The 24092-nt window shown below is 28.5% G+C and overlaps 4 protein-coding genes across 13 annotated transcripts; 1 reads left to right on the forward strand and 3 right to left on the reverse strand.

The window, feature by feature from the left end:
- Positions 1-2319: 2319 nt before the first annotated feature.
- LOC132948192 (mitochondrial import receptor subunit TOM40 homolog 2-like) lies at positions 2320-5534 on the reverse strand. Its single transcript, XM_061018561.1, has 5 exons — positions 5286-5534; positions 4949-5214; positions 4642-4879; positions 4368-4550; positions 2320-2606 (listed from the first exon to the last, which is right to left on the reverse strand). Exons 1-5 carry the CDS (start codon positions 5431-5433, stop codon positions 2467-2469), a joined length of 975 nt encoding a protein of 324 aa, XP_060874544.1. The 5' UTR covers positions 5434-5534; the 3' UTR covers positions 2320-2466.
- An 896-nt stretch (positions 5535-6430) lies between these two features.
- Positions 6431-8029, reverse strand: LOC132948194 (DNA excision repair protein ERCC-1). The gene is made up of 4 exons (XM_061018565.1): positions 7675-8029; positions 7409-7578; positions 6958-7341; positions 6431-6889 (listed from the first exon to the last, which is right to left on the reverse strand). The coding sequence occupies exons 1-4, from the start codon at positions 7697-7699 to the stop codon at positions 6665-6667; spliced, it is 804 nt and encodes a 267-aa protein (XP_060874548.1). The 5' UTR covers positions 7700-8029; the 3' UTR covers positions 6431-6664.
- Positions 6737-11035, forward strand: LOC132948193 (coiled-coil domain-containing protein 130 homolog). Of its 3 annotated transcripts, none has more exons than XM_061018563.1 (6): positions 6737-6872; positions 8844-9076; positions 9133-9244; positions 9312-9572; positions 9844-9982; positions 10456-11035. In XM_061018563.1, exons 2-6 carry the CDS (start codon positions 8877-8879, stop codon positions 10662-10664), a joined length of 921 nt encoding a protein of 306 aa, XP_060874546.1. In that variant the 5' UTR covers positions 6737-6872; positions 8844-8876; the 3' UTR covers positions 10665-11035. The 3 variants fall into 3 exon arrangements, with proteins under 3 accessions (XP_060874546.1, XP_060874545.1, XP_060874547.1); XM_061018562.1 differs by lacking the exon at positions 6737-6872 and adding an exon at positions 8150-8264; XM_061018564.1 differs by lacking the exon at positions 6737-6872 and adding an exon at positions 8306-8721.
- Positions 10777-17320, reverse strand: LOC132948191 (mitochondrial S-adenosylmethionine carrier protein-like). Of its 8 annotated transcripts, XR_009665005.1 has the most exons (9): positions 15197-15384; positions 14577-14680; positions 13617-13773; positions 13448-13554; positions 12278-12548; positions 12066-12195; positions 11719-11805; positions 11126-11410; positions 10874-10916 (listed from the first exon to the last, which is right to left on the reverse strand). XR_009665005.1 is itself a non-coding variant. In XM_061018555.1 (8 exons), exons 1-7 carry the CDS (start codon positions 15348-15350, stop codon positions 11150-11152), a joined length of 1005 nt encoding a protein of 334 aa, XP_060874538.1. In that variant the 5' UTR covers positions 15351-15393; the 3' UTR covers positions 10778-10916; positions 11126-11149. The 8 variants fall into 8 exon arrangements, 5 of the variants coding, with proteins under 5 accessions (XP_060874539.1, XP_060874541.1, XP_060874540.1 ...); XM_061018555.1 differs by lacking the exon at positions 11719-11805 and having other exon boundaries at positions 10778-10916; positions 11126-11231; positions 15197-15393; XR_009665004.1 differs by having other exon boundaries at positions 11126-11805; positions 15197-15383.
- Positions 17321-24092: the final 6772 nt, after the last annotated feature.

Below are 24092 nucleotides of genomic sequence, written 5' to 3' on the forward strand. Positions count from 1 at the left end.
CAACGAATAACGAAATAATCAAGCTATGTATTTTTATTAATATTTTTCAACTGCCATTGTAATAATATATTAGAAGCCTTGTATTAAATTTGCACGCTTTTTGACCCAACAAATAAAATTTTTTTGGTATTTATTAAAAAAAAACTAAAAAATTTTTTTGGAAATTGAAAATCTCCGTAAACAGCTCAAAACGAGTCATAATATTTACTATATTGACCTCCAAACTAGATTCACTTTCCTATCAGAAAAGATGGGTACAAAGATAGGTACTGTTGAAGAAAATCTAAACATTTTTAGTTTTTACTGTCCTAAAAGGTGATGGCAGATAAAAAAAAAAACACTTCAATGTAAAACCATTCATCGCTCCGCTCAAAATCTAAAATTTGGAAAAAACTGAAACTTTTAAGCAAAACCCTCGAAAAAATCGGGTTTGTTATATTTTGTAGTAAATGAAAAATGAATAACCATAGAATAATTTTAATTTTCTACAAATATTTGTTTTAGAATTTTCTATACACAATTGTATAATTTTCAAAATAATATGACTTCTTGACCTATTTAAAACCATATGACATTTTCGGTAATTTGCTCTATAAATATTGATAAAAAAAATTTCTCTTAGCAAAAATCATGAAAATTAAATACAAGTTTCTCCATAAGTAGATCATACTGGTACCGAATAATCCAAAAATATAAAAACAATCCTTTTTATAGAGATTTTAAGTTTAATTTGACAAAATTAAATATTTAAAAAATTTTGGTTATTTTGATGCAATTTAAAAATATTTTTTGGTGGGGATTTGAAGTTTTTACTTATATTATTGTATTTTATATACACAATGAAATTGTTTAAACATTTAGATTAATTTTAAGCTATTATCTATTAATAAATGTTCCTAAACAGTTCAAAACAAATCTAAATATTTTTAATGTTATCGTGTATAGAAAATGCAAATTTAAATAACCAGTAAAAATTTCAAGTACATACGTTTCTCAAAAACTGATTTTGCTTAAAAATTCCCATTTTTCCTTAATTTTTCTTTTGTTTTTCACGGTGCTTTTGAAAACTACTGGGAAATTTTTACTTTTAACCCCCTAAAGTACCAACTAGATTCACTTTCCTATCAGAAAAGTTACTGTTGAAGAAAATCCAAGCACTTATACCTAAAAGGATGACAGACACAACAAAAAAATAAAAAAATACACATCATAGTAAAATCAATACATTCATCGCTCGCTCAGAATCTAAAATACACAATTTTAGACAAAAATTAAATCAACCTACAATAATACTATTTACTTACAGTAAAATAAATTACTTTAATAACAATATTTAAAAAATATTTTATCATGTCTTCGCTCAGAATCATTTTTCATATGCAATGTTTATCATTGAATTCAAACTGAACACATACATTACAGTGACTTACTCAATTACGAGATACTGTACACCAGAAAAGTTAGCACTTATTTCCTTTTTTGAATTACAAATATTAATTTTATGTCTTGTGTAGGATGACCCGACTCAAAATAAGAGTATAGAGGTATATTTAAATTAAATGGTATACCCTGTTCAATGTTCATAACCTATTGCACAAATTGTTATAACAAAATATCTACCAAAATAATATGATTAATGGTATAACAATTTTTTTTTAAAAAAACAGAAATTAATTTGTTTACATTCTATTACCTTTTATTGAATTAAGATTTGAATTATTTAACATTTGTTATAAGAAATAACTAAACAAACAACTTATTAAGATTAGTAAAAAAATCAAATATAAAAAAAAAATTAATTGCAAGGTACATAGTATTATAAGTAATATGCATTTTTGAGTGTGGTCTCATAATAAATTTAAATTAATATTTTTTTTATAGTGTGGACTACAGACAGAAAAGAAAAATGAATTAAATACATTATTTGGAAAGGACTTTGATACACTTATATAATTAAAAAACAAATTAACTTATATTTTATTTATAGTAAATTATTTACTTTATTGCTGGCAATTTGGAATTTTTTTGAATAGTTTATTATTTTACTATTAATATGGTCATCAAATTCAAAAAGGAGTGTTTATTTCAGTCAAAAGAGTAAGCAATGTCACTATTTCTATTTTTATATGAATATATAATAATTTTTTCTAAAAATTTCAAAATTGCAAAACATTTTTGTCTCCTTTTTTCAAGCATTTAAAGTATTATATTTGAATGCCATTTCTATGTCATATTTTGTGTTTATTTGTGGTTTTTAAACTTCCGACAAATGCATAAATGGCATGAAAAAGTTGTAATTTTTTTTACATCTACTAGATATAATTTTAAAATAATTCTATATTTTAGAGGTATAAATTATTATTGAATTTAATCAATAATAATACAATATATTATATCATATAACAAGTGGGAATGAAAAAAGGTCCAAAATGTTTACGACTACATCAAAATTTAATGTTGTATAAATTAACCGACTAAAAATCCAACTCCCATTCTTAATTGATGTTTGGCAGGAGAAAACATAGTACTCAATGCAAATGTAAATGGCATTGGGTGTAAACGTTTTTCCAGTGTCGTGCTTACATTCCACTTTCTATCTATGCTACCTAAAAAAAAAAAAATCAAACAATTATTACAAATTTCAATTTAGCATATTAAGTTGGTTAATTATTATTATATTTATGTTATACCAACTGTTAATTAAGGTTAAAATAACAAATAATTGTCTAATCAATTCAATAATGTTAAAAAAAAAGGTATTACATTTAACATATTACTTCATCTATCTATATTTTCATTTAATATATTATTTATTTTTATTAAAATAATAAATATAATTTTCACTTTTATAAAATTGAATTATGTATATTTTAATATATAAAATAGTGTTTATAGTTTTGTTTTTTAGAACTTTATAAAGTAAGTTATAAAAATGAATAAAAAAATACATAATGCTTAGCTAACTCCGTAACTATTATGTTTTTGAATTTAATATAATAAACAAGACCAGAACCTACTCTAGTATTAAATTTGACATTTGGTGAATCATTTATAGATAATATCTTAGCCCATAGGCCATAGGTCAGATAGATTAGATATAATAGGTCAATAGATATCTCTTTGCAATAATTAATATTTAATAGGCTACCTTTTTTTATTTATATTTATTATTTAATGTATAAAACAATGTTTTATTGTTTTATCTCTTTTAAAATATTTACATATTACGTAGGAGAACCCAGGGTGTGGAATGGGGAACTAAATGTTCAAACCCAATTGTACAGTTTATATTTAATGTAAAGCTCTAAATTTACAAAAAATCAATGCTTGAAAACATAAATAAGAATTCCTTTTAATAATAAAGTTATTATTTTACTTTTCCTTAATCAAATGAATAACTCAGCTTTTTTACTAAACTATCAAAAAAACCAAAAATAATAATTTGCTCCATTCTACACCCACATTGGGGTAGAATGGGTTATGAGTTTTTCATGATTTTAAACATGATAATATAAATGAAAACTAATATGAATTTATTTTAATTATTTTAAACAATATTTACATTTATGCAAAGCTCAAACCTATTACTGAAGTTAGCATTGCTCCACATTGATTTGATGTTATAATGCCAACCTGTCTACCATTTATTAGCATACAATTGTTGACTATTCTTTTGGATATACTGTGATACCGATCCCATCGCAATTATTTTATTGGTATTTAGCTTATGTTGGTTAATACAATTAATAAATTGAAAATCTGAGTAAAAACAACATAATTGAAACTCATGGAACGAGTACCATGTGTCTTTGAATACCATAAAATATAATTGAAACAATGTTTTTTTATACCAAAACAAGCACAAATATTCAGTATTAAACAAGAAAGACAATATGTCAAACATGAGTATGTTATCTGATAAATAGGATTGTACTTAATTGTATGTATAATTTCACATAAATGCAACAATAAAATCGAAGAAAGATAGACAAAATTGACAAGAAACTAATCATATTTTCATCATGAGAACGTTATCAATAGTAACATAGGCTTATAAGAATATCTTATCCGATACCCATAAACAATACACCAACTAATAATTAAAATAAATGATATTAGGTATCCAGTTCGAAGAAAATGCATGAATTATAAATATTTATTAATAAGTAACCATTAATTGTATATAATATATATATATTATATATATACAAAGTGGGAATTCAGTAATTTTTACATTTTATTCGTTTCTTTGGTGATAAACAAAGCGTTACACAAATTCGGTTAGAAAATAAAAATATCTGTACCCAGCCCAAAAACATAATATTTATGTTAAAAAATTATATAATTTATTATTTTTTTTTTTATACCTTTAATGTTGATATCTGATTTAGGAATTTGTGCTTGATATGCAAAAGTTGCATTGATATCTCGTTGTAAAAGACTACCTTCAAGATCTACACCAAACTGAAGTTGCTCACTAGCTTTGAAATGATAGCAGCATTGCAACCCCGTTAAACTCAATGTAGTACTGATTGTGGTAGCATCATCATCTAAAAAGAAAAATAAGTTATAGTTGATGAAGTTCTTGATTTATACTAATTCTAATTTAGTTTATGAAAAGAAATTGTTTTTAATATTTACATATATATCTTCCCAAGACATTAAATACTGTTATATGCCCATTTGGAATTTGTGGACTACGTTGGTGAATGACTTCAGCACCTACTGATGTTTTGTTATTCAAAGCATATAAATACTGAGATATATAAATTCCCGTATAATTGAATAAATCGGGATTGACTAAGCACAGGGTAGCTGTATATCTGTCTGCTCTATATTCAGCGGTTGTTTGAACTCCATTTGTTTTGAACTCTTGAAACTATTGCGAACAACATAACATAAATATTTTTATTTTTAAACAATGAAATATAATTATATAATTAATTACCTGAGTGTTCAGTTTGATTTTGACATTATCCCAGGGTTGTACATTAACATTTGTAGAAATATTTCCACGGGGATCAATGTCACCTATCAAAAGAGGACTGAAATCTCCGGGCCCCACCTGATTGGTACCCACAAATGTAGATCCAAATTTGTAGTTTGATGTTTGACTGGTTGCTCCTATGAGTAGACTGTGGCTAACGAAAAAATGATTGCTCAGTCCTTTGTTAATGACAAGTCGGATGCCCTCAAAGGTCATAGGAAACAGTTCTGCAACGAAAATAGATCAATAATTGAATAACTACCAAAGACAACTGCACAATAGATGACCCAAAACGAACCTTTGCATTTCTTGTGCAGTTCTTCAACCGATCCGGGGTTTTCGATGCGATTTTCGGGAGGCAGCTTTTGCGGTGTTGTGGGTGGCGGAATTGGTGTCATATTAGGCGGCATCGGTGGTAAATTGGACGAAGCTTGTACGTTACCCATAACGTTGTCGTCGTTCGAGAGGAATTCAATTTAAAATTGAGACCTACTTGTTTCCACGCTGTTTTAATAAGTAAGGAAATTCACCGACAGGCGACAGTTGTTGATAACTTGATAGTCAAAATCGATCAACCAAGTTCACTGATACGGTCCGTGGAGGAAAAATTCATAAACCATGGGTGGGAACGTGACGACGTTGATTTTTTTTTAGTTTTATATCCAACGAGAGCACTGCAAACAAATTCGAATTTCGGCTAAATTTATTATTTAACGAGATAACTACAATATGAAATATTAATTATTATTTATTAATTACCTACGACATACCATGAAAGATGTAATTTGTCGTTCACTCGTACGGTGTACATCGTGATTGGTACATATTAAATAATTATACCTTTTTTTAACCTTTTTATAGGTATCTCGAGAAGTATGAACTATAACATACAAATGTAATAGCCAGTGTAAATAGTATAATGGTGGTAGGTAAGGTTTTTTTTTTTTTAAATTATTTATTCGAGTTTAATTTTTGGTACTTTTTATCTTTAATTTTTAAATATCGACTACACATTATAGTAATTTTACTGAGAGAAGTGAATCCTTTTTGCGGTCTTAGAAAAAACTATTGATAATAGGTAGGAAATTAAAAATTATAAATTTGTGACTAAGATAAAAGCTTTTCTTACACTTGTCTTCATTCTTTGTTTACAACTTTGAAACACGAATCACGAGGAAGCCTTCTTTAATTTACAAGCTTTAGCTATTACAATGTCAATTTATAAGTTAGATAATATATATCATATCATAAAATGTAATGATTCTTACAAATTTGAACTTCAAACACTCATGAAAAAAATATTGGCCTAGTAAATTCATCAGGCAAAAAATAAATTGTCAAAAAAACAACTAAACATCTTTATATAGGTAGTGATGTAGTACACATTTGTGCAATTTGTAATAATTTTATTGCAAAGACGGTTAAATTAAAACAATATTTACATATTCCAATGGATGGGACTTAATTTGCTTTATTTTCTTATTAACATGATAACTATAATAGTCATGAATGACTCAATGACTGAATGAGTAATTATTAGACTTCATATGATAGTTTAAATAATGGAATACAGTATACCATAAAAACATTAATTATTAAAAAAGTAAATGATACAATTGACAAAAAAAAAATAATATGAAAATGCATACATAACATCACATTATAATATTGATTTTATTATTTAGTTTTTGATTGTGAGTCTTCCTCGAGAGTTTTTTGTTTCAGGAAAGGTTTGTGAAGAGTATTATATAACAGTGTTGCTTTATGTTGAGCAAACCCAGGACACAATGCCAAAGCTGTTTGAGAAGCTTTACAAATATTTTCCAACGAACCAAATGTAGATAGTAACAATGCTGCATCAGTTTTGTTTACAGCACGAATAGTTGTAAGTGCATTGGCTATCTATTATTTAAAAAAATAAAACGTATATTATAATTTTATTTTGATAAAAACAAAAGTTTAAAGTTTACTCTGGAATATTCGTCTGCTTCTGTCTTCTCCATTATAAGATCCGGTGGCTTATTCTCAAATATTTTATAAGTTTCAATGAGTTTGCCAGCTTCTTCAGAAGTCCAAGCTAACATTAATGTAAGTTCAGCTACCAGACACATTCTAGTCAACTGCTTGAGAGGTGTATGTGGCTCTTTGACATCAATCTGAAGTAACAATACTCGTAGCTCATATAATTTCCCCAAGGATTTTACTCTGTTGTATATATAGTCAGGCTTTAGCATATGATAGCGTAGGGATAAAAATAGTGCACATGTTGTACGTCCCATTACATAGTCAGGTAAAATGTCATCTGAATATTCCCATGGTACATTAACGATAGATTTAAGCAGTGGATTGCCTTTCTATTAATAGATACAAATTAATATTTAAAAGTATTTAAAATCCATCTACGAGAAAATAACTGTATACTTGTTTGTTGTTGACTAATACACCTGAAACAGATGCATTTGATTTCACAGGGGATTGGTTTATTACACTACTTGTGCTAGGTTGATTAGAAGTAGCTTCGGAAATATTTTGTCCACCAACAGAATTAATTGATTCATAATGTTCTGACGTCTTAACTCTGCGAAATTCATCTATGACAATAAATACAAGAATGTTAAAATTGTATTTGAAATGAGAAAATATATACTATAGATAAATTAGTAAAAAAATATAAATATTGTATTTACCAGCAAAGGAACCTGGATTATTCATGTGTACTAAAAACCGAAATGTCTGCTTAATTAAATTAAACTTATCTAATAATTATTTATAGGTAGGTACACTTTCAAAGTATATAATATATCAAAATAATTGTTTTATTATATATAAAATGAGATAAAAATAACTGTATGATAATATTTTGTATTAAATAACGGAATAACTTAGATCTTAAAAAAAAAGTTTGTTCTAAATTCTACGGTTTCATGTAGTCATGAAGGGAAGCTGATATCTACACCACAGATTTAATAAAGTAACGTTACTTTATACATCAGCTATCCAGCAGTCGATAGCACGATTTAAGATGGACTTAAATCGCGGTCACGGACTAAGATATAATAGAGATATATATAAGATTTATCTTAGTCCGTGATCGTGGTCAATAGTAGCATTTTCTGTGATAGTAGCACAGAATTTTCCATGATAGTAGATCGTTAGCCGTGATAACTGATAATTGTCAATTGATAATAAGTAATAAATAACATTATAGTAAACTTTTATAATTTTTGTTGTTTTTTATTTTGTAAATAATTGTTATTTTAACGCATTTTTATTAATTGTAAGTAGTAATGAGTTGACACACAAATACATACGTTCTTAAGAGGCCGCTACACGGATATTTGTTGTCTCAGTCTTACAAGTGCATAACATAGCAAATGTACGCTCAGCAGATCACGTTTAACTCATTAAGTTTAAAAATTAGAGTGAATCCTGTATGGAACTTGATGGTAAGAACATTATTTGTGTTCATTTGTTGATTTTTTACGATTATTCGGTTTTCAAGCGAGTTATGAGTGTTTTTAATTTACGCTATACTCATTACTCGCTAAAAAATTTAACTATCCTAAAAAAACCCACATACAAACAGATAATGTACTTACCATCAAGTTTCATGTTAGGTTGATTCACCCTGATTTTTAAACCAACGAAGCAAAGTGCGTTTTCCTGAGGGTAAATTTGCTATGTTATGCACTTGTAAGACGAAGACAACAAATGGCCGTGTAGCGTCCACTTAAGTTGGTATTTAGAAAACACGTATTATTTATTATTAATCATTTGCATATTCTTTAATGTTGCAACCAAATTTTAAAAACACCTATGAAATCAAAAAAATATTATTTAGTTTTTTATATTACAGATAATATTAATTTGATTATTACCACCAATCAAGATGGGTGAACGTAAAGGACAAAATAAATACTACCCGCCAGATTATAATCCTGCAGTAGGGGGATTGAATAAATTTAAAGGAACTCATGCCTTAAGAGAACGGGCCAAAAAACTTCATTTGGGCATCTTAATAATACGTTTTGAAATGCCATACAACATATGGTGTGATGGATGCAATAATCACATTGGAATGGGTGTTCGGTATAATAAATATCCTATTGATTGAAACAATTTAATTAATTAATTTGAATGTTTAGGTATAATGCCGAAAAAAAGAAAATTGGGATGTACTATTCAACGCCAGTTTATCAATTCCGAATGAAATGTCATCTTTGTAATAACCATTTTGAAATTAAAACCGATCCTGGGGTAATGATAAAATTATGGAATATTTTTATAATTTAAAAATTTCTGAATTTCTTTGAAATAAAAATAGAATTTAGATTATGTAATTGTAAGTGGTGCTCGTCGACAAGAAAATCGATGGGATCCCTTTGAAAATGAACAAATTGTCCCAGAGGACAAGGATACGAGTAAACGGTTGTTTGATGATGCTATGTTTAAACTTGAACATGGTACTGAAGATATAGACAAGGCTAAAAAGGCAGCTCCAATATTAGTTAAGCTTCATGATGCACAAGATGCTAAATGGAATGATGATTTTTCTGCAAATTCATTATTAAGACAACAGTTAAGAGTAAGTTTGAAGCTAAATGACTACACATTTTTCATATTGTATATTAGGTTAATATTAATTTAAAAATTCAATAGATGTAACTTCTCATTACATATTTCAATGAACAAAACATAATATTTTGGTACTTAAGCCTATATATTATATAGGTACTGTGGTATACAAAAAATAAATACAAATAATGCAAATACTAAATTTATACGGAAAAACTATGTTATTTTATATTTATAGTCATTGTAATCTTATAGTAATAACTAACCTGTTCAATTTTCAGACAAAAAAACAGAAATTAGCTGTAAAAGAAAAACATGACAATGAATTAAAAGAAAGACTATCATTAAGTATTCCATTAGTAGATGAAGTTGAAGAAGATATAAGAATTGCTAAACTATTAAGCTATCAAACTTCTGATAGTAAGAATACATTTTATTGTATTGTAATTTGAAAACTCATTATGGCCAAAATTAGGTTGATTACATTTTTAACATAACATATTATTTACAAAATACCATTTGCTTTTTGTATACTCAGTTAATAGTTTGTCACTACAAATCAATTGAAAAGTCAACTGCCTATTTTTTTACAATAATAAATATGCGTAATATTAGGAAATCATTAATTTACACATCATTGATCCAAGAAATATCTTAAATAATATGCATTAAAGCGTCTCTATAGAGGAGATAGCTGCTTTTTCCATGTATATCAAGTCATATCACATAATTGCACAAATAATATTATGTTTACTATAAATATTAAATTTACAGATTTTTAATATTTAAAATAGAGTTTAAAAATATACATGTGTGATGCACATGGTATTGATAAATTAAAGAATTTTCCGAGTAGCATTGTTTAATATGTGTATACTTTTTGTCCTAAAAAGGTACGAAAACAAGACGAAAAAAATTTATTCATGGACTTCGCAAAACTCCTAAGCTAGACCCAAATAAACCAAAAAAGTGTCTTAATGTGGGCATCATTCAATCGACTATTACAACGAAAACAGAAATATTACCAGTTGCTAGTACTAATAATTGTTCCACGGCATCACTTGTATCTGCAGATTATGGATCAACATCGTCATCAGATTAAAATTGTATTACATACAAATTATAAACATTTATGATTTATGTATTTTGTTTTAATAATTAAATAACTATAACAATTATTGGTAACAATGAAAAATTAGAAGAATACAACATGAATATAGGTACTATTAAAAATGTTCAAATTATATTTTTATTTTTATCTTCAATTTCTCTGCACGTTTTCTCATATACACCAAAAAATAAAGCTCCACCAATCATTATCAATACGACTCTTGGAAGAAAACCGGCAAACAGTCTGAAACCGTAAATATAATATAATATTAATAATTATAACTAAATGTTTACAATATGTACAAATTACAAAGTGGTATTGTAGTGATTAGGAAAATAAATGTAGTTACAATATTAAAATAAGTAATATTTATTCATTTTCAATGTGAAATGTATATCAAATATACCAATAACGACATAATAACAGAGTTCCCGAACTCCTTGACGCCATACCTTTTAGAGTCCCTTCTCATTCTTCTAGAAATCAATCCCGATTCTATGTAGACATAAGACATAAGACTTTTTGGGCACAACCATACTCTGCATCGTATGCTCAGAGCTGCAAATAATAATTAATCCTTGGGCCACACAACCACTTATACTTAATTATCATTTAACTATTATATGTATATTTAGCACTCTGTTTTTCTGAATAATAACTTTCTTTATTAGTCCTATTGTGTTCTAACTACTCACATGCATACTTTTTTACCATATCTGTTATAATATGTGAAATTGCTGTCAATAAAACAATAATAATAGTAATAATAATATATGCAAACACATAAATCCTCAACATGTTCCTGAAATTTCACATCAAAAGTCCATTTTCTTAAATATGCCTCCACACAGATTGGCAAACATGACAAAAAAAAAAGGATTAATGCTTTTTGGCGAAAACTTTATAGCAGTTTCTTTAAAGCTAAGCAACATTGAAATATGATTGAATTCCTAACTGTATTTAGTAAATGGACTGAATAACATGAAATAATAATAACGAACATGTTGTGACTTAAACTAGGTAACATTCCAACTTCAGTACTCACTTAACAATAAAAACAAACAAGCCCTAAATCAACTTGATAGTACTCAATACATTTTTTGTTCTTTGACTCATTCAAATGATGGGATATCTAAAAAATAAATATATATAATGCTCTGCGATTCATTATTTCTTTTATAGAAATAATTTCTCATAATATTATGTCACGACTAATTAATAGATAATAGATCATCAAAATTAATATGGACATTGTCCTAGAAAAAATGAAATAAATAAGTGATCTCTATGAAACATAGCATTGTTAACTCTTATAGCCACTGTGTTTCTTTTTATCTGAATATAATATTATAAGTTATAAACTGTGGGAAAATATATAAATTTATCAAGTACCCATTTAGTCCTTTTTTTTTGTATATGTTCTTAAAAACTATTGAGAAATTTTGATCCACAGCACTATTTGCTAACATAATTTGTGTTTTTGTTACGTCAATGGGTGTAGTCAAAGCAGCAGCTATGCCTCCTATAAAACAAAGTTATTATGAAAATTGAATTGTTAACAAATAAATAGAGTAATGTAGCTGTAAACAATTAAAAATAATAACCTGATATAGAACCGCATAAAGCAACTTCTAATGTTGTAAGAGGTTTACCAGTAAAATTCCTGTACTCTTTTTTTAAGTATTCCCATATTGGAAGTTGCAACATAGAGAATGGTACATCACGCATAACAGTTGTCCAGAAACCACGATAAAACCCAAAAACTCCCTCGTTAGCATACGCATTTCTTATGATTTTTAAAATGGATTCTTGATTTGGCGATGCTTGACGCCTTTGTTTTACTATTTCTATGGGTACTTTGGTTGTACAACAAACCTGTGTAATTAATAGCATCGGAATATACAGAGTGATTCACCAAACCCTGCGCACCCATTTGTTTCTTCAGTAATGCAGTTATTCAAATCTGATTTTTGGAATTTTTAAATAAACATTAGGATTTGATTCTCAAGTTTTTTGTACTACTTAAGAAGTATTCAGTGGAGATACAAACTTCCGTTTTTCAAATGAGAACCCTTTTCAACAGTGAATTATTTAGCAGATAATTTTTCTAAATATGCCGATGTATCAGAATCAAAATTTGAACGCGTAATTTTTTAGTTATTTAACTTGAGCACTTGAGCACTAAGGAATTAAGGATAATAGGTCCAAAATAATGAAAGATATCAGAGAAATGGTGATCTGAAAATTATAGTTATTAATTAAAGCATTACCGGAATTAAAAAAAAAAATGTAAAAATGGTCAAAGTATAGTAAATACTAGATCCAATATTACATCTATTTTATATTTTTGTCCTATTATCTTTATTATAAACATTTGAATAGAATAATAAAAATTTGTTTAAATTTTGAATTAGGTATATCAACAATTTTAAGAAACTTATCCACTTAATAATTTACAGTAAAAAAGGGGGATTCTCATTTGAAAAACAAAAGTTTATATTGCGATAGGACACTGCTTAAGTACTAAGTACAAACTAATTCAAGAATTTGAAAAAAATATTTGAGTAAGTATATTTGAAAATTCAAAAAAATCATAATTTTAATAAATGTATTACTAAAGGAAAAAATGAGGATGAGCATGCTTGGGGAATCACCCTGTATATATATTGTATATATAATATCCAATAGTAATATACATATATCATTAAAAATAATTATACTTGAATGTTAATATTTAACGTGAAACAATACAATATAATTAAAATGTAGTATACCACTTCACCAACGATTCCTGCGCATAAATGAACTAATGGAGCAGTATTGTTTGATACAGAAGGAAATAGATTTTTAAAACCGTCATAAGTGCCAAAAAACAATCCCGCTAAAAAAAACATCGGTGTCAATTGTTTTGTATAATAGTAATGAAAACAACAAAAATTTTACCTGTAAAAGGGGCACCAATAATAGTCGGCGTTAGTCCTTTATAAATACCTCTGAAGCCACCAGACTGAATAAATCCGTATTGGCTTTGTAATCTAGTTTTTAACGTATCTAATGGGAATAATGCAATGTCAACAACAGTTCCAGCTATAGCACCAGCCTAAAATAAATTAACAGATTTTTACTAACGAATTTATCTACTATAATATATACAAATTAAATAATATGTTTGACCAAAACACAAGATAATAATAAGTACATAAATCAAAAATAATAATTTACTGTTGGTAATTAATAATGTGTACTTTTTTATCTAATGTTTGATAATTTAAATAATATATATTTTGTCAGTATGGGTAGTATTAGGTCATAAGTTGTAATAAATATCAAAACAATTTTATAGTATTACTTTAAGTCATTGGCGTCTCCTAATATAATATTATGTAATATATCCGAGTAACTGAATTAAACAAAAAAATATAGCTATATATTGTTTAGTATTTAATATCATAAAATACATTTTATGCTTACCGTAACTGAAGCACAAAATGTAAAAATTTATATTTTAATTTTGTACTTACATCAACTTGCTTTTAATGGATTAAAAACCTAAAAGCTTGGTTGATATATTTATAATTAGAAAACTGAAACTAAAAATTAAATATTTTTTTCAAAACTTGCAGTACCTATCTACAATATGATATAAAATATATTTAATACCAAAAACAGTTTTCGTTTTAAATACAGGAAAATTTGTAGTTATTATAAATAATTAAATGAAAATACACTTTAAAACAATCCAAACAGATTTACCTGTGTTTCAACCATAAGTACATACGTCTCTTTGAAATCAAGTATTTTTTTTTTTTAATCAAACAATATGATAGATAAATATTGTGAAAATTGAATTACCTACATTTGCACACGGAAATATAATATAAAACGTAGTGAAAGCAAACTTACTATTAATGAAGTCGAATAATGTCTAGGTCCATTAATTGAAATAGAATTGAACTTGTTAGTTGTATCCAATTGGTTTTCATTCATCGTAGTCATAATACACCTTGCTGAATACGAATAATAATTATTTGATATAATCGAATGTGAGTTGCATGTGGTCCAGTGTTATATACATAGGTAGGCACCTATCAGGAATAGGTCTGCCAGTACGAGAGCAATTATTTAAAAAATAAATTCCAGTGTTTTTAATGTTATCAGTATAATTTAGTGTTAACATTATCAAGTATCAACGATAAAAATCATGAAATTCATATTATTAGTATAATATTAAACTTCTTGCATAATGTTACCAATTACCATATATGATGCAATATAGTAATATAGGTACTACTTATAAATTACTAAAAATATGATAAAAAAATTACCCTAATAGCAAAATCACATTTTATTAAATATAAATTAATTATAATGTTGATATTATAATGTGCAAGTTAGGTTAGCATTTAGATTTTAGAACGTTATAGTTTCAGAGCAGTTAATTATATAAAAAATATTTTAGGGAAGTAAAATGAATAAAGTCTTATGTTATGTGCCATGTTTTCTACGGATAGAAAATTGATTACCTATTCTTAGGAGAAGCACCTTTTTAAATTTTCTCTCAAAATTAAGTATCCAAGCAATCCATTCGTCTAAATTTAGTAAACCAATCTTTGCAAGGAAATCGGTTCCTTTCAAAATTATAACGACATGTCCGGCATCCGCATTCCGCCGGTACATTTTATTACAATGAAAATGCAATTATATAAATATATTATATAGGTATTTTTAAAATTTTATTATAAATTTTGTATTCATGCTGATATCTGTCGTTACAACGCAATCGGAGTTTTAAGTTGTAAGCGTACGCAAATAATTCTGTTTGTGCAATTTTTTTTTTATTATAAATACATACCTACGTATTATAATAATATAGGTAAATACTATATAATGAGAACGACCAGCATAAATGAATACAGTTGTAACTTGTATTAAGAATTGAGATGTCCAAATGATTGTTGACAACAGTTAGTATAGTCTAGCAGGTTGTGGCCGACAGGGTTATATTATTCTCAATAATAATAAAATAAAACAATTTGACGAAAATGATTAATTTATTGATATTTTATTTGTCAAATATTTCCGCAACGGTATGAAATAGAACTGAAACAATTCAAAGCGCCTAAAGTAGGGTAGGTACTAGGTACTATACCTACAATACTTAAACAAAAGAAAGTCGTCAATAACTTTGTTGCAATTCGTGACAAAACCCATAAATATTATTATATTTCCATGGCAACAGCCGTAATATTAAGTGGGAAATTTAAATAAAATAAAAATAATTATTATAGAATAAATCGAAATATAATAATATGAAATGTGTGAGTACCTATCGCCACACATTATATATCTACGACTGTATAGTACCAGCCATATTGTTATAATATACTTATATATACCGTAATAATGATGTAATTTTTATAGAATTACAATATTTATGTAAAAAATATTCGGAAGGATCAGAAGTCGAGTAGGTAATAGTTTTTTTACACGGGAAATTTTCTAAGTACAACGACGTCTGCGACCGCCGGCGGTATACTTAATACTTATAAGACTTATATTTTATTACTTGGCAGTTACCCGGCGTTTTCGATATTTTCATTCGGCGCAATCTGTTTATCAATAATTGAGCATTTAGTATCATGCATAGATATATCTATGGTATCACGCTGCCGTTATCACATATCTTTATCGTCTGGACCGCGGTTGTAGATAAGGATACAATTAACATAATATTTTACCCTCAGAAAATAAATATAAATTAATATAAATATGGATTAAATCTGTGCGTTTACCACGGACTCCACAGATATTGATAATAAACTATAATATTGGATATTATCATGAACTAAGTATCTAAGATACTACTAGATACCAAGATACGTAAGCCCTAAATTTGTCACTTTGTCATGCTCTAAAGTACTCTAAGGACTCTAAGGTACTAAGATAATATTATAAAGATTTAATAATATTAATTTAGATCTATAGATATTTATACAGATCATTATTTATATTTTCGAAATTTACTTGTTCGTGTTATATACTATAGGTACTCATTATACTCATTATACTATACTATATTCGTGTTATAATATACGTATTATACTCGGAATATTTACCTTCGGTTAAACACTAATCGGTACCTAAATTTACATAGTATCAAACAATTAATATTTAAAAAAAAAAACTGTTTTAAAATAATTTGGTCCAAGATTTGAGTGATTTAACAAAATTTGAATTTGAAAAATCGAAAAAAATCACAAAAATTTAGTGGAGGTCGAAGAAGATTGCACGTGAAACTGCGATTTGTAACGACGACGTGGGACGACAGCGGTAGGAGAGGGAGGGGAACGCGCGGCAGGAGGCGGTTGTCAAGTACAGAGGTTCGGTGATTACGGTTACACTGGGAATCCGCCAAGTGTGAGTTACACAGCGCGAACTGCCCCATACGCACAGACGAGTTCCGCTGGTACTTCAACAAACACGGCACTTGCGTCAATCCCCCGTCAATCAAACAACAACAACAACAACAACACAACACATCAACAACGGCCACTCCTGCTACCAACACGACAGTTCCCCCACCCCTCTCGGACCGGATTACTCTATCACAACACGGGGGTTCACCATGCGGCGATTTCGGGCAGTTCCACGAGCCAGACCTCACGACGTACACCGGCCGATTTTGTCGCTTATATACTATCCGTTCGGGCGCTGACCGTCACCTTGTAGAGGGGTCAGTCATCGGTTCTGTCTATAGCCGGTGTTCGGTTTTTCCGCTTGGTCGTCAGATGGCGCTGCAGTATAGGAAATGTGTAATAATCCAACGCGTTAATATGGGACGCTACGCCCGCGTGTGTGTAGTTGCTATAGTCGTTGTCTCCGTCTTTCGGAATAATATGCGAGACACGGCGAAAACCGTTATTTATGCGCGGGTAAGAACCACATAGGACCGGTTGTACCATCTCCGATCAAAGTTAACCGGAGCTTAATAATTGGCCGGCGGTTAAAAATATCTGTAATCAGCTGCAGAATGAGTGTAATCGAAGTTTAACCGTAGACGGTACAATATTGGCCCTTGGGCGCTCGTGTTGGCACGATATTTATCGCGGAAGTCCAAGCCAAGTAACCAAATTTCCATATACTATAAATAGGAGAACATTTGCTGTGCAACATTTTTATTTTTATTTTTTCCATAATATCCAAATTTAAAAAAAAAATTATTCAGGTTTAAAAAACTCGGCACTAATGAATTTTTAAACAATAAGAACTCTTTTCGTATTTGTTATATCGAAAAATTAAAAACGTTGCACGGTCAATGTTTTCCTCTTACTGGTGTGAGAATTTGGTTGCTTGACTTTGGCTGCAGATTGAGTGGTTCTTACCCGCGTGAAACAGATATTGCAATGTTTTACATTTTTAAGACGGAGACAACACCTGTGGGTGCATGGGCGGAACTACGGGGTATTCCGGGTGGGCCAAGGCCCACCCTAATTTAAAAAAAAATGAATAACATTTAATAATATACATACACATTAATTGAATTTCAGTATTTTTTATTAGCAAAACTTCAAGTGCACTTCAGAATAATTCTCTAAAATAATAGTTGCATGTATTTTTACCAATTGTTATTTTACATTGTTAATGAAGCCTGGATGTTTTGACTTTAAATCACTTCAACGTATTTGTTTATCGACTATCATTAGTCGTTGACACGAAAACTTCGGCATAATTATAGTAGTTGTCGCCAGACGGTGATAACTATTTTCAGCGAAAAAATATTGCATTTTCTCAGAAACCGACACCGCGCTGATATAAATAATACTTTGGCAGTTTCAAGTTTGGTATTTCATTTAACGTGATGTCGTGATTCGTACAACTCACAGACACCATAGTTTATGTTATCGTTAACTTTGTCTAAAACAAGTAACAACCTCTTTGTCGAACAGGAATTAACGGTCAATATTGAAGCTTCTGAAGGTTATAGAAGAATTTAAACATTTTGTGCCATTACAAAGGCGATTGTTATTATAAAATATATGTTAATAAAATAAATTTGTATCATAAATAAATTATACTAGTGTTGTTTCAGTTTATTTAGTAATAAATATAAAATAATAATTTATAAATTAATATATTATAAGATTAAACAATAAATTATCATGAGTAATGCCTACTTACATATTACATATAGTAATATTGTATATTATTGTATCAGCCAATAGCCATATAGGTAAATATTATGTTATACAATAGGTTATACATAGTATTGGTTAGAACTTAGAGAACAATGGTCGGATACTTAAAATATATTATTAACTTTGGTTTATTTTATATATACCGTCCTATATGGAAGACATATTTTATGAGCTAAAAAAAATTCGTATTGTGGGTTAATTTGTCTATAGCTTCAGCTCTGTACTATAAAAAAACAAGTAGAAAAAAGGCCGGGCACACTGAAATGTAAAGCTGTGGGTCCGCCCCAGCTGTGTGGGTGTAACGTCCTCTTAACAGATAACAACATTTGTTAAATAAAATACCTAATTAAACATTGTATTATTATGCTGATGATAGATCCGTTGGTTGAGCCAACATATATTTTTTGTAATAAAACTAGGTTATATTTTTACCTAAGATATTAGTATAATGAATAATAATATATATCATATACCACAATCATGTAAGGTGGAAATTGCGTTTGCCACTGGTGATTTTTGAGTGTTTGCACCACGTACTTACATATTATTCTACAGTCATGAATAAAACCAAATAAATAATAAAATATAATAATTATAAATAAATATAATTTAGTATCTATTTGGTTTTAAATTATGATTCAACGTTCACAGTGTATACCTATATTATACAGTATTGCCTATATTGTTGTAATATTGTCATAGACTATAAGTACTTATTATAAAGTTTATTACTACGTAGCTATAAGCATCTTCGTCTCCTACGTGCAGCTGTACTGCTGTAACGTATTTGTAACTAAAAAAACCTTCAGTGAGTGTTTCGTTATGAATCATGTTCAAGTGGAACTATAATAAATAACAATGTTGCAGATTGACCCGCGTGCCGGTATATCGACCGTGTTGCCAATATTTGATAGCGCAGCGATCAACCTGTATATAAATCATCATGCAGTGATCGCACTTGGTAGATACGTAGATAGATATTATATAATATAATATAATACAGGCAATTAAATTGTACGTTTATAGCCATACAGGCAATAAAACTATTCTGTTACGACAACTGCGCCTAGTAAATCATATCCAACCGTTCAGTTTTTGAGCTAGGAAATTATAACTTTTGTCTTTTTCCAAAGAAGTTGGCGAGGAGGAGATAATATATAATATAGTGTTATATACTTCACGATTCTCACATAATATACAATACGGTATACCTCAGCTGTGACCTGCAGGGTGGCTGGGTCCGTAAATCACAATATAATATTTATTTACATTTCAACCTGTATTATGTTCTAATTATTATAGTACGTAGATAAAGGTATAATGTCCATAATTCAATACACATATTATTATCATGTATTATAGTACTGTAATATAATATTTTATTATATTTTCATATTTATTAATTTGTGACTGCGGTTTACCAAACTGTGACAAAACATTAATTAGCACAATAATACACTGTAATATAAGCAGGAACCTACTGACAAAATTGTCTTGCAGGTATACCGGACAGCGAACGGTATAATATAGAATATAGATTAATATTATATTATGTAACAAAAAATTAAAAATATTTTTTAAAAAGTCCATATTTTATCGTTATGTTTTTGATAATATCTATACGTATTTTTTTATGATTTTTAGTGTTCATTGATGTAATTGACTATAATTTCAAATTTGTAGACAACAATTTAATCTGATTTCTATATAGGATTATGATCGCCTACATCAATTGATTGTTATTGAATATAAGTGACGAATTATTAATAATTATGTTCTTTACAAAAACAACCATTTATAACTTTATACCTGTACTAATTATTAACTATAAATAGTTTCTACGACGTCATGCTTATATGAATATCGAATAAACATATTTACATATTATGTCACATATCATAATATTAATTATGAAGGTGTCAGCGCATTGTTTGTTTTTTCTCTGTGGCCCACGTGGGCAACACTGTAAAATCGCATTGACGCATAATTTTTTTTCATATGTTTTTGAGTAGCTAATATTTTTGTAGTGTACGGCATATCGATTTGTCTAAATACTGTCTGAAAACACTTTAATATCAATTTTAATTTCCAATCTTTTTTTTTATTTTTCAAATGTTTAAGTCTAATATAAAGTCAAATAATAATAAAATATAAAACTGATGTGTCAAAGTGTCAAACCCTCGAAAACATTATTTTCTATTATTTTATAATAATATCATTCAAAAATCATAAAAAAATATTACACGAATACGTTTTATCTATGTTACGCGTAGGTCTGAAAAAAATAACTAACATTGCGTGGGCACGCTCTTAAAAAAAAAATTGTCAAGTAGATATAATTTGTATCCCAAAACGAGCACAAATAATATCTTAATTAACTGTTAGACATTTCCTCACAGACCACCCAAAATGAGTAGGGAAGTCAAATTCTCTCATTAATTCTTTAATTACTTGGTATTAAAAGTTATGCGAAGGTTTTTATTTTTTAATTACAATTTAATTATTGTTTCTATTAGAGTAGGTCGAAAAACCAACGTAATATCATACATAATATTTAAAAATGTAAAGTGCACACTAAAATAAACATATAGGTATATACCTACCTACAACTTAAAAAAAATAACAGTCTTGTATACAATCATTGTTACTTACACAAATACGCATGTACCACGGGGTGACGGGCGTTTAGGTTTCATGAAATATACCAGGGATGGCCAAACAGTCGATCGCGATCGACTGGTCGATCTTGGACGATTTCTAAGTCGATCCCCTTGTTAGAATTTATTCATCGTTATGTTTGTCGTTTAGTAGATAGGTACAGTTATCAAATACATATATTTCGGATTAACCTGTCAGTGTGAAATGGCATTTTCTCACATGAAAGTTATAAAGGAGTAGGCTAGGTTTAAACTTTAGCACAGCGTCTTCGCTTGGCCATGATATGCAACGACACGCTTCTGCAACAGTATAATGTTAATACGAATTTGAAAATTATTTAGAAATTTAATGTGAAACACTCATTTCAGATAATTTAACACTTCAGTTTTATCATTTATATAAGTATGTTTATGATTAATATTAAATATTTTTTTTTACATTTGTCGAACCTAAAAGAAAAAATATACCATCAGTAGATCTTAATCAAAAAAAGTTTGGCCACCCCTGAAATATACCATGAACAACTCATTTACTCGTACATGTTACCTATGTGTTCATAGCGCCGGACAATTTGATAACATGCTATATACGTTATAGTCATTCAGAATTAAATATTATTTAACCACGATAAAAAAATTAAAAATCTTTCCATAATGATATTATGATTATATTACATAATTGACATAATCATTAAAATTCAAACTAAAAAAATAAAAATAAAAACTAAATTTTTGATTTTATATTCTCATACACAAAACGTTGTTAATGAATAATGACTAAGCACTATTGTCTATTACATTATATTATACGTATTATACATATTATATTTTACAGGAGTCGGTTGAAATATTTGACCATAATAATATATTATATATATATATACATAGGTTTCTAGTTAAATACTGTTACCATATACCTAACATAATGATCTGATTGTACGGAAACAATTTAATTATATTTATTATAATAAATAATATAATAGCACTTATCAGGTAGGTATGTAATTAATTTGATATTTTCTTCAATTTAAATATTGACAAATTAGAAACATAATATTTAATGAAATAATGTAGATATATAAAGCATTTCAACCTATCTTTGAGTAACTTATATTTTGTGCTGCGTTTGAAAAAATAATGTTAATTATAATTTATAAGTATTTCAAACTCAAATTTTAATTTTTAAGCTCATTAGTAATACCCAGCCTTGTTACTGTGTTAATATCACACACACACAATTACATATGTAAAATTTTGTTAAAATGTTAAGACTTAAGTGGAGTATAAAATAAAAACATAATATAGAACACGTCTGATCACGCTCGTGTGCTAAAGGGTCTCTGGGTACTTAGTACTTACATACTATAATAGGTAGCTTATAAAGTTATAACGGCGGATTTAGTGTTGTATAGATACTCACCAGTGGTGTAATTACAGTGGGACAGTGGCGTAGACATGATTTATGAAAGGGGGGTGAGGGGATAAAAAGAGAAAACGTCATAGCTAAATAGGAGGGGGGAATTGGAAAATCTCCCACCCTCCCAAAACTTTTTGCTTAGGCAGTAAAATTTTTAACAATAACTAATAAGGAACAATGAATATAATTTGAATTGATTCAAAATTCACATCAAACACAATATGGAAGATTATCCACTCCAAAGCCAATGGGAGGGGATCCGACCCCCACGTCACCCCTTGACTACGCCACTGCAGTGGGATTTGGGTTCGTATCCTCCCACTCCGTGGTTTTTTTTAAACTGAAGAACCATATTTAATTACTTATTATTTATTGGTACTAATATATAGTATATTTTATAGAAACAACAAATAAAAATCCAAATCCCCTATGGTAGCTGTAATTAACTTCGTAATAATCACTAATCACTATTGCAAATTAAATATTGCACAAATATATTGAAAAAATGCAGTTTAGCCCGATTTTTGGGAATTTTTTCGGAAACATCTAGCTAATAGGTATATTTCAAATTTTTTACGAGTTAAGTACACCTACAAAGGTGCAATCAGAAATTGTTGGTCGGACTTAGTCCAAGGCATAACCTTTTGAAGATTGCAATTTTGAGTATTTTATGTCTTCGCAGATTATTCCACGAATCTACTCGAAAAAGTATAAATTTAAAACTTTATTAAATAGTATGTACTATGTAATTATTTACATGTATTATGTATTTATTGTATACATGTACGATGTACCCTTCTTACATTATACTTGTTACAGATGAAAATGGTTGGACCGAGAGGTTTTTATGATATAAACCAATTTTTTTTTTTTTTGGTGGTCGGTGGGGGGAGTAAATGTTTCATTTCCCCCTACAAACATGACCAAATTACGCCACTGATACTCACACTCTCATAATTCATAATAATAATAATTGTATTATTTGTATTGTATTGTAATTACTGTATAACCCGCGGACTTAAGTCTAGGAAAAAACAAACAGATATAAAATACGTTACTCTATGTCGGTGTATCTTGGTTTTAATGTATCTCAGTTCACGGGCAAATCAGTATCGGTCCTCGATTTATGAACCTATTCGACCCGGAGAAG

Source organism: Metopolophium dirhodum, chromosome 7, assembly GCF_019925205.1.
Source record: "Metopolophium dirhodum isolate CAU chromosome 7, ASM1992520v1, whole genome shotgun sequence".
In the NCBI taxonomy this organism is placed as follows: Eukaryota; Metazoa; Arthropoda; class Insecta; order Hemiptera; family Aphididae; genus Metopolophium; species Metopolophium dirhodum.

Coding starts and splice junctions, on each gene's coding strand:
- LOC132948191 (XM_061018554.1), bottom strand. CDS start 15,350: ATGTACCGGCGGAATGCGGATGCCGGACATGTCGTTATAATTTTGAAA. Junction 14,681..15,196: donor GGTGCTTCTCCTAAGAATAG/GTAATCAATTTT, acceptor ATTCGTATTCAG/CAAGGTGTATTATGACTACG. Junction 13,774..14,576: donor ATTATTCGACTTCATTAATA/GTAAGTTTGCTT, acceptor AATTTATTTTAG/GCTGGTGCTATAGCTGGAAC.
- LOC132948192 (XM_061018561.1), bottom strand. CDS start 5,433: ATGGGTAACGTACAAGCTTCGTCCAATTTACCACCGATGCCGCCTAAT. Junction 5,215..5,285: donor ACTGCACAAGAAATGCAAAG/GTTCGTTTTGGG, acceptor TTTTCGTTGCAG/AACTGTTTCCTATGACCTTT. Junction 4,551..4,641: donor TGTCTTGGGAAGATATATAT/GTAAATATTAAA, acceptor TTTTCTTTTTAG/ATGATGATGCTACCACAATC.
- LOC132948193 (XM_061018563.1), top strand. CDS start 8,877: ATGGGTGAACGTAAAGGACAAAATAAATACTACCCGCCAGATTATAAT. Junction 9,077..9,132: donor CACATTGGAATGGGTGTTCG/GTATAATAAATA, acceptor TTGAATGTTTAG/GTATAATGCCGAAAAAAAGA. Junction 9,983..10,455: donor AAGCTATCAAACTTCTGATA/GTAAGAATACAT, acceptor TGTCCTAAAAAG/GTACGAAAACAAGACGAAAA.
- LOC132948194 (XM_061018565.1), bottom strand. CDS start 7,699: ATGAATAATCCAGGTTCCTTTGCTG. Junction 7,579..7,674: donor TAATCCAGGTTCCTTTGCTG/GTAAATACAATA, acceptor TTATTGTCATAG/ATGAATTTCGCAGAGTTAAG. Junction 7,342..7,408: donor TATTAGTCAACAACAAACAA/GTATACAGTTAT, acceptor ATCTATTAATAG/AAAGGCAATCCACTGCTTAA.